This window comes from Morone saxatilis, unplaced genomic scaffold (assembly GCF_004916995.1).
Source record: "Morone saxatilis isolate NCDOM2014 unplaced genomic scaffold, NCSU_SB_2.0 Contig15, whole genome shotgun sequence".
In the NCBI taxonomy this organism is placed as follows: Eukaryota; Metazoa; Chordata; class Actinopteri; family Moronidae; genus Morone; species Morone saxatilis.
The window spans coordinates 15875272-15886044 of record NW_023339707.1 but is presented as its reverse complement, the minus strand read 5'-3'; the positions used below and the strand labels follow the sequence as shown (position 1 = coordinate 15886044).

Genomic DNA, 10773 nt, shown 5'->3' with positions numbered 1-10773 from the left:
TCCTATGAGCATGTTTTCACAGCAAGGTGAAACACTGTCAAGGAGGAGTTTATGTCCAGGGGTTGAGGTACAAATGTGAGGATAAAAGGACTTAGTCTGTTAAACAGGCAGGTGAAAGAGAAGTGTAGACTGGTTGAGATATTAAATCCTTCTGAAAGGAATTCTGTATGTAGGGAGCTTCAATGACAGCAGGCTGTGTGAAGACAAAAAAAAAAGACTGACAGAGGTGTGTGTATCAGAGAGAGAGAGAGGGGAGGGGGGAGATACAGTATGGAGAAAGCATGTGTGTACAAGAAAGAGATTTAAATAGAGAGGGAGAGCAGAGCAACAGAGAGGGGACTGGGGGATAGAGTGGGAGCTGCAGGCTGACACACAGAGAGAGAGAAGGAGAGAGCAGAGACCAGCAGCACGTCTGTCTCTATCTGTCGCCTCTTGGATCTCCCTGGGCACAGCTGTGGGCTGCTTCCGACCACGAGTGGATCCTTTTGCTCAGACACTGTGCGAGGGAGTGCCTGAGTGCGTAGCACGCACCAGAGTATCCCAGTGGCTACACACAAGTCTGTATTCAACCTCTCTGGTTATGGTGCTGCCACACACATAGGTTTGACTGGCTTCGCTCTGGACTTGAATCAACACCCATGATCCCCAGACATCTCTGGCATACCCTCTCATGAAGGTAAGAGGAAAAAAACTGTTTTATTGACTGTGTTGTAGTGGGACTTATACTGTATATGTATCTTTTGTTCTTAGAAGATACTCTAACCCCAGTGAGAGTTGTATTATGCATGTGTGGTTAATTTAGAAAAAACTAACTTGAAAACTGAACATACACCACGGTAGATCATGTTGCGTTTGTTCCAGGCTCTAGTTTCACTATTTCTGGTCTGACCTGCTTTGTGCGTACAAACGGTCCAAATAGAGTTGCATATATCAAGTGATGACCCCCATGCTATCTCTTCCTGGCTCGTATCCATGTGATTATTGGACATAACATTATTAAACATTTAGCCTTTTTTATAGTGATACAGCAGGAAAAGGCAGTTAACAGATTGTGGTGATGAGTTCTGTAAGCTTCATCCATTAAACACACGTTTATTGAGGGACACATACTTGGAATTTGTCACGTGGATTGCTTTAGCCATGACATAATAGTCGTCTCATGTTAACATACACTAAATAAAATACATTCGACAGTATTCATTGTACAAATCTTAATTAATAGACAACAAAGTGGGTCCCTGTCCCATGTGTGAGTTGCTGTTGCTAGTCACTCCTCCACTAAGTAGAGGGGGGATGTTGCTGTGAATGTGCTTGTAATTGAGACTCTTAGTAAACACAAATAGGGATAATCAAATGTGTCCCTCAGTGGCTTTCCTAAATATACATGTTTCCCTTTGAAATGTAAACCATAACCATCTGATTCCCTCTCTTCTGTTGAGTTTCTGCCTCACGTCCAGACTTAAATGCTGACTGGATCTGCTTTTACATGTTACTTGTTATGAACTTACATTGTATACCTGGTAACTTTGCATTAACATAAGCATGGCAATTATATTCAAAATGGCATTTAAATCAAGTAACACACTTTAGTAGCTTTTGATTTTTCATTCATTCTAAGAATCATTATTTTATTAATATCTGCATTACGCAAGACCATGTGATTATTTAAAGGGGATATCCTCCTACTAGGTTGCGAACCAGGCATTCAAACATCCTGATATTCTACACTGGGCCAGCCAGCCAACATAATAATCAAGCAATCCACATCCAATATCCAACATGAGAGACCAACCTTTGTGAAGCACTACTGCCAGCATTGCTGGAGGAAATCTGTAATGCCCGCTGCTCTCTGCCAAATTTATTTTTGATTCACATGATGTCCAGGACTGCAAAGAAACCCTGTAACAATATATCAGTGTGGGCACTGGGCAAAACAAAGCTTTGACAAGCAACTGGCATTTTGACTTACATAGTAAAGATAATCAAAACTTCATGGTGATTGACTTTACGTCCATTAACTAATTAATTACCTGACGAACCCAGTTTGTTTAACCCAGTCCAAGAAATCTTAGAAATCGCTTCACCAGTTCAGCTCTGCAAGGACCTTTGTTACATGCCATCCCCTCCATTCTCACGTTTATTGTTGTTTTCTTTTGCAAACAAAAAAAAAAACATAGCATTAATAGTATAGTGTATTCGGTTATCTTTTTACAACTTTGTCCTTTATTTAATCTATTTATTTAATTTATTTGTAAGGGACTGTATTTAAATTATTAAACATAAATGTTACCATTTGATGCAATGTACCAGAGTAAGCCTAAGGCTAATTTTCAGCAGCCCCCTGTCACAACTAAAACATCCACCAAATGACATAACAGCACTACACAAACTAGACAAACTAGACAAACAAGACTAAACACATAATACAAATTACACACACTAGTACATCACACACACTCACACCATGTCAGCACAGTGTGTGTTAGACATAAAAAGCAAGGATATTTGTAGACCAAGCAAAATGAATAAATGAGTCGTGTCGTGTTTTGCAGATATTTCGGTTTGACTTTAAAGCTGTAAGAACTATAAGTCGTAATGTTGTCTGGGTCCACTGAGTTGAGGTTTTAACAGAGAAAAGTGACTGCTCAAAGGCAGAGTGACATTAGGGTACCGTACAATCTCTTACAGAGAAGATATTCTTGTAAATTTGAATGAGGGCCGAACCATCTAAAAAAAATTTACATGAGACACAAATCTGTCCACAAAATCTGCTAAAAGCTCCTCGACTGTAACCACTGTCTCTGTATTTTATTTGCTTTACTTGGTATAGAAATATCCTTTTTATTTCTGATATTTACATGGTGGTGACATGGTGTTTGTGTGTGTAATGTTCTACTGTGTGTAATGTGTATCACTGTTTGTGTTTTGTCTTGTTGTTCTAGTTTGTTAAATGCTGTTCCCTAATTGTGTTGATGGTTTAATCGTGACCTGCCAGGGGAGTGCAGATGACAATTAGCTCTGGTACAATGCATCAAAAGTAACATTTATGTTCAATATCGTACTTTAGATACTTAGATTGTTTGCAAACATTTGGCCATTCCAGCCTCTAAAATAAAATAAAACAAGCAATGCAAAGTTGACCTGAAACCATTAGTTAATTAATCAATCATTATATAAAGGAACCATTATGAATTGTGACAATTTCTCATTTAATAGATTAAATGATTAATTGATTGTGAAAATTATCATTGGTTGTCATACAATATTGCACATTCATGTGTGCTGTATGTTTGGTGTATGATGGCTACTTTATGTACAGTATCATTTGACAGTGTACCCACACTGAAACTAAATTAATTTTCATTCATTATACACTCCTACATGCTAGGTTAATGACCACTTCCATGCCTGTCTGCGTACATAGATGAGAATAAGGGGGCGTTTTATAAGAGTGTGTGTGTGTGTGTTGTGGTGTGTGTGTGTGTGTGTTGTAGTGGTGAGTGTGTGTGAGTGTAAGTGTGTGTGAATGAATGATGCACACTGATGTAGAAACTGCTGCGTACACTAACACCTCCACACTGTTACTGGTTATATCACCTCTGCATTGAAAGTTACACACATGCACTCCATACACAACTTCTTTTGTAATACCATGCAGAGTGTTTCATCCGTCTGTTGACTTATGAAGCCAACCACACCCCAGAAAGTGGATCTGCTTCGGTTTTCCTTGATTCACTTTAAGTGACACAGTGTCCACCATCTGAGCTCTTTGTCTTCCTAATTTAAAGTTGAGAAGAAACCAAAAAACTGATGTTTTTTTTTATTTTATTGAGAAATCCCTCATTAGCACTTTTGCTTTTATAAGCTACTGTGCATTACTAAAGACTGACATACAACCCAGAAACTTTATCATCATGTCTGTGGTGTCAAATAACAAAACAATCCAAGTGAAACTGTGAAAATTCTTTCATTGCTGCCCGGGGGTCATATTTTTGTAATGGGAGGACAAACTGTTCAGTTTGGATGTGAACACAATTGCAGAACAATATTGGAAACCCTGACCATTCAATTCAATTCATGAATTCTACATGGACCATGTTCACTTTAGTTCTGGACTGCAGATCAGACTCTGATGGTTTGGCAGAAACCAAACTGTCTGCTCATTGTTAATTGTGAAGGCTTTTTCCCTGAGGTGTTTACTTGTTTTTTTCTATATGTCCGCTAATAATGTGCAAACAGGTACAGTAACCTTAGCTGCAAGGTTTCAGATCATGTTGCACAAGTTAAAGAGCTGTAAGGAGTTCAGAATTACATACTGTAAAACTGATAATCTGAAGAAAGAAACTGTTGTTTCCAAGTGAGGGAGAACATTAAATTAATCAGAGCACAAGTAAGAGTGCTTGTTTCCAGGACTGGAACTTGTTTTCTTTCTTCTGCCAAGTTGGATCCAAATATTGCCTGTTCCTTACAAAAATACTGTTTGCTATAAAAGTCATAGCATCATAATACGGAAAATGGAAAGTAATAGCTGGTCATGTTTCCTTGAACATGATAATGATCTACCAGTTAACTAATGTCTGAGGTAGAGTTGGATGTATTATATTGTTTGGCTTTTAAAGGCATGATTTTGCTTTCCTTTTGTGGTTTGTGCTGTGGATGATGACTAGCTTGTTAAGCAACATGACTCTATGTGGTTACTACTATTAGTCTTACTTCTCTCTGACAATAGACAATTACATTTTAAAAGCAACATTAAACCACTCTATACCAACAGAGACTGCCAACCAGGAAACATTTTATAGTCTTAATCTTTACTGATTTGTACTATTAAATATAATAGGTAGCAAATATGTATACAGTTTAGTGACTGAAATGAGAGTCAAATGAACAACTGAACACAACTAACAAAACACACGAAGACACTGACTACACACATAGACCAAGACAGTATTCAATCCAAGGCCTGATCTGATTAGTTGAAGTTTGCCTGTGATGGACGGTTAGAGACAGATAGTTCCTCCAATACCTGCCAGGTCTTTTTTGAAAGTTCCTGCCATGTTCCAAACAGTTTTCAACAACGACTTCCTAGATGGTTCTGTGTAACAAACCACCTGGCACAGTCAGATTAAACATCACCTGAATGCAGCAAATTAAAAGGAGTGGTGAATTTGATTTTATTGTTGATAAAAAATGTAAAGATGGTTGATAAGTTTAAATCAGGTTGGCAGTGAGAAAAACATTTCCATATGCTTGTGCAGAATGTGATAGAATAGTGAATGGAGAGAGTGCAAAATTTTACACTGGTCAACCTCCAAGGTACTTCGAGAGTTACGTTGCTTGGGAGTCATCACCCGAATGGCAAACTGACCAACACACACAAAAAAAGGAAAACTGCTATCTGCTATAACTCTTTTGGAACTCAGAAAAAGATTTACAAAATGACCATAAACATCATCAAATTTCTATAGCTAATGATGACTTATAAATGATTTAACATAGTCAAATCAAGAAAAAAAAGATCCTATACTGATAAAAATAACTTACAGAGTATAATACAGATTGTTATAGACACTTTTTTGCTACTTTATTAGGTACACCTAGCTGAAACATATGCTGTCTAATGCAACAATCCTTAAATAAATCTCCATGAAGGTTAGAATATTCAGTTTTTAGTTTAAGAGAGTTTTGATTCTACTTTATGATACTGACAAGCATTTCTATTATTTTGTCCACCCTATTTATATTCCTGAAGGTAGGATCTTTAACAGCACTGTTGTATAAGACTGAATTAGTTTTAGCTAGGGGTGCACCTAAAAAAGTGGAAACTAAGTGTAGATAATAGATTTTCTGCACTTCACATAGTGTTCGGACTGTGAACTTTAAGGAAATCTCAATACTGCTGTCACTAAAGTTGGTCCATTAAAAGTCTTTGCTGTCCTTGAAGTGTTATCACTTGAGGTGTTCTCGCTTGTAGGGAGATTTAAGCCTGTCTCTATTAAATCAGGACTTGGCTGCTGTGTGACCATTTTAAAGTTATCTAAGCATAACCCTTGTACAAGTACCAATGGTGGGTAGCGTGCGGAAAATGTGTACTTGAGTTAAAAGTACAATCACTCCTATAAAAAATATCTGGTTAAATTACTAAATTACTAGTAATTGAGTAATATTTTTTTAGGTTTGTTTACTACTGCAATTATGAAACTAAGTTGGCATTAGCTTAACTGCTTTCTAAAGCACACTAACTTTGTTCTTGTTGTTTTATATTTTGGTCTAAAGATATGTGGCCTGGAATCTGACTCTTGTTCAGGGTTTTGCTTTGTCATCATTTAATTATGATCAAAAGATAGTTGATGCTTATTTTTCTTTCAGGTAGCTGGCAACTTGGCATCTGCAGTAGAGGTGCCTTATTGGCTCAAAACTATACAATAATATATTTATTCTATTTAGTAAAGAGTAGGTGTATGGTAAAAGTAGTAATTGCTATTTTTTTTACTTTTTTACTCATTAGATGAAGGTTTGGATCCCAGTGGAAACCGGTAGCAGGGTCTGACAACTGACATAATGGCTATGGGCTAGTAAAAGTTTATGCTGTCCGGGGCCAGTGCCTATAGTCCACTGATGAAAAGAGGGTCCCTCTTCTAAAGAACAACAGAGTCGACGTACTAACTACTACACATTAATCTTTTTTTAAATCTCACGTTTTAATGCCTTTATTTGCCACACATCTGTGCCACACATCTGTGATGTAAAAAACATCAGATTTCCACACAGTCTGAGCAATCCCAGAGCATTTCCCCTGCCAGGCAGCTGACAGCGCTGTCAGCAGATAGTCAATCCACAGTGGACGGCAGTAGAGGAGTTCGGACTACCGTCTGGTTCAAAAGTGGCTTAGCTGACTTCAGTGATAGTCTGCACCAGAGTAGAGGTTGGAGCAGCCGCTGCCCTGCTGTCTGGCATCTGTCTGGTTAACTATCACTTTTTCTCTGTGTCCATCACAGATTATTTTGTGGTTTGTGGTCATTTTGAGACCTGGTGTAGAGTTTACAGCCTTCCATGCTGTTGTTCCTGCATTTTTCTGTGAACACTGACGTAGCAAAAGCACAAAAGTGCAGATATTTGACTGGCAAAATGAGTCAGGACTGATGACTCAAATCATCAACTTTTCAGGGGCCGCATTAAATAATAATAATAATGGCATCCCTACAATGTACTGTACTCTTTGTATGTAAAATATATTTTACTTTTTTGGCTCTTGGGCCAAAAAAAATTATCTACTGGCCACATGGGGCAACTGGGAAACAGTTTTATGTTGGCACCCTGACACAGGCAATGAGAGAAAAGGGGGTTTATTGCGTAGATGGCATTTCTCAATGGGAAATGGTTTAGCACTGTGACTGGAACCACTGGATGCAGCAGCTAATCCTGTTAATGTATACGACCTTCTGCTCCCACACATGTGTTTGGTCCTCCATCAGATTGTTTTATCTGATTTGTGAATTCATAAGTTAGTATTGATGAATATGTGAAGTTTGGAGATGCATTTAGAATCAAGCCAGGTAGATAACAGATCACATAAATGTATGATGTCTCTACTAAATAAAGTTACAAATTGTTTCAGGAGTTTTGAGGATCAGAGAAATTGCAAATTATTACTTCCTCATGATTTGATTTTGATTTAGGATCTTGTAAAGAGCACAATAATTCTTTACAGCAAATGGAAGACAATAAGTGCTCTCACATTTAAACAGAGCAGACGTTATGATTTTCTCTTTATTAGTGTTCCAGGGTAGGTTGGTACTTAAAATCTTACTCCTGTTATAAATCAAATCAATCAGGAGTCACAAGACAGGCCTCGGGGGTGACATCACACTTTAAGAGCACAACACATTCTTTACAGCTGAAAAAAAATGTGTACTCCTGCTCGGTTGTTTCTTCTCATACATAACATGTAACCTTTTACAACTGTAAACCTAGCCTGTCAAAAGATTTATACATTAAAACCTCAGCAGCAATTTGACCTCCATATGGAGAAGAAAAACAGTCCTTCTCATTCCTGATCCTCTGGTATGCCTCGCACATACCGCCATCCATACTCCTTTGTGTTTTGCCTTATTGTGAGAGGGTAGTTTAAGGACATAAAAACAAACACACAAAGCCACTACAGAAGATTAGTTTTCTTGCTCAACCATCAAGTTACTGTATTTTGAAAAAGGGTCAAATGTTTTTTCCTGTGTCTTTTGTAATTTAGCATCTTACTCTGTGACTTCAGGGGCTTGTATAAGATGTTTGTGCTTTGTGTCCTCTTCTGTCCACTTTTTTCTGTTTGCCATTCTGCAGTTACATAGCACAAAGGAACCTTTAATAGACCTTGGTGTTTTCTGTAAAAAAAAAAACCTTGTACTTGTGTAATGCAACTCCATGAATTAATGTTGGAGTTTATGTTTGAAAATCATCAGGCTTGGAGAGTAACGGATGTATCGAGTCATGTTATCAGAATACAAAAAGGGTAACTGTTAGAGAAAAAAGATTATAGTTACCTTAGTAAAAAAGGGGATTATTTAGCAGGATTACAATTTTTAAATACATCAGTTTTCTTTCTTTCTTCTTTGAAAAGACACATTTTTCATGCTAAAAATCTTTCCTTTTTTGATTTTGATTTTCTTTTAAAAACATTGTTCTGTTGTAGTATAGAATGCATCAATACTTCTTACTGACATTTCTTTTCTGTTGTTTATACTTGCATATTTGGCGTTGAGGTAATCTAAAAGTAATTTGTGATACTTGGATTAGATTGCTGACTACATTTTTAAACAGGTAATTAGTAATTGTATTGGATTAATTAATTAATTGGATTGGATTAGTAACCATCCCAACCTTGCGATTAATGCAATTTCTTCATCTTTACCTCTTCTCAAATAAGCTTCTCTTTGCACTGACTTTGAGTACTACTTTTATTAATATTTTCAAATGATCAATTTGATGTTTTGTATATGTATCGTTGTCATTTTTAGATATAAGCTAAGTCTAAGATATAAGCGTTGTGTGTATTTTGTCAAACAGTGAATCAGGGTAGCCTATTTCTTCAATTAATTCTTCTGGAGACAGCCTCTATGTGTGATAAATAAGTGACAAATACTGTCTGCCATCTGGTTTGGGGCATTCCCAAGACTGATTCCTTTACCGAGCTGCACTGCAGCAAGAGCTTGTGGATTAATTATGCTGAATCTATAAAAGCAACTATGAATGTAATTCATAATAACAAAATGGTGCATACTGTGTTCTGAATCTCATAGCGAGTTAAAGGATTCTCAAGTGTTATTGCCTTATTTTGTTGTAGTCAGTGAGTGTAGAAAACTGGGGAGGCAGGTTGGAAATTTTAATAGCTTTTGCTATGTCTGATTTATGTTTTAGTTCATACATATTAATGAAAAAATTATAAGTTGAAAAATGTTCCCAAAGCTGGCCAAAAACATCTCATTCCTAAAAGAGGCAGTCCAAACACAACAACATTATTTCCTTAAACTGATATTGACTTTTTATGAAAATAATGCATTTTACAACATTTATTCCACAATAAGAGATCCATTTATATAAAGGATATTTAAATAAACTATATCTTTGATAATCTGTTGTGTAAATGTTTGAAAAACTGCAGTGATTTTGCTCACTCACCCTCTGTGTTGTGGCCGGTGTGGGGTTAATTTCCAGGCAGCTGACTGAGAGCTGAGATCACACTGTCAACAGCTGTGACCCTAGCCATCACCAACACTAAATGGTCTACAGAGGATAAAAAAGAATTTTACGTATCCTTGTTTCTCAGCTACAACTTTGGGATTCAGCTCACGTGGAAACTACTTATAGCATACGTGCTCAGTGTTTCCATTAATTACATAGCATAGCAACTCGTAGCATTCATTTGCATGTTTCTTAAATTTCCCACATGTAAGATGAGGAGTGTGAGGATGCCGGGCATAGGTTTCACTAAGTACAAAGGATACCAACTTCTTCCGATTATGGCAATTATAAATTACCATAATCACCCTAGGCTACTACAATTAGAGTTTTTGACTCAGTCTGAAGTTCATGACTGGGCCAACATTTATTTTAATTCCTCAGGCTTCACTGGGTTTTATATCCAAGTTTCATTTAATTTGTACATTTCTCTCTAAATCAGAGCACATAAAAAATGCATTGTGTTAAAATATCACATTTAACCCCCAGCTTTCCCTGCATTGACATTTAGCAGCTTGTCACATTGTCATAGTTACGCATATTATGGATTAAATGGATGCAAAGTGAGTGATTTCTTAGTATGAAAAAAGCCCACATTAATTTAACTGCATAGCAAAGCCTATTAAATAATAATAAGACTTTATTAAGCCCCCCGTCCTCCTCTGCCTGCTCTCTGAGAGATGGTGAGTTTTTTGAGTTTTCTGACGTGACCCCAGAAACCATTAACAATGTCAAAACGACCAAAACTTTCCGGTGCCCAGGGAGGAAAAAAAGAAAAGAAGAGGAGGAAAAACGCGACAAAGACAGAGGTACAGTAAAGATAATGTCATGAAATGATTTGTTTTTCTGTTTTTCTGACAAATTTTTTTTTTCCTGTTTTTTTGAGTAATTCTTTTCCTGTTTAACGGAGTAATTTTGTTCTGTTTTTCGGAGTAATTTTTTCTGTTTTTCGTGGTAATTTTTTCCCCCCTGTTTTTCGGAGTAATTTTTTTTCTGAATTATCGAGATACTTCAAACTCCCGCGAGAACCTCCAACCTGCA

General features: G+C 37.0%; 1 protein-coding gene across 1 annotated transcript in view; it reads left to right on the top strand.

Annotated features, from left to right (window-relative positions):
- The first annotated feature begins 305 nt into the window (after positions 1 to 305).
- The window catches only part of LOC118323853 (opsin-5-like), a 44873-nt gene continuing 34405 nt past the window's right edge, over positions 306 to 10773 (top strand). The window contains exon 1 of the mRNA XM_035655891.1: positions 306 to 676. Within this exon, the coding sequence (XP_035511784.1) occupies positions 671 to 676 (6 nt within the window). The 5' untranslated portion in view covers positions 306 to 670. The remainder of the gene's footprint in view (positions 677 to 10773) is intronic.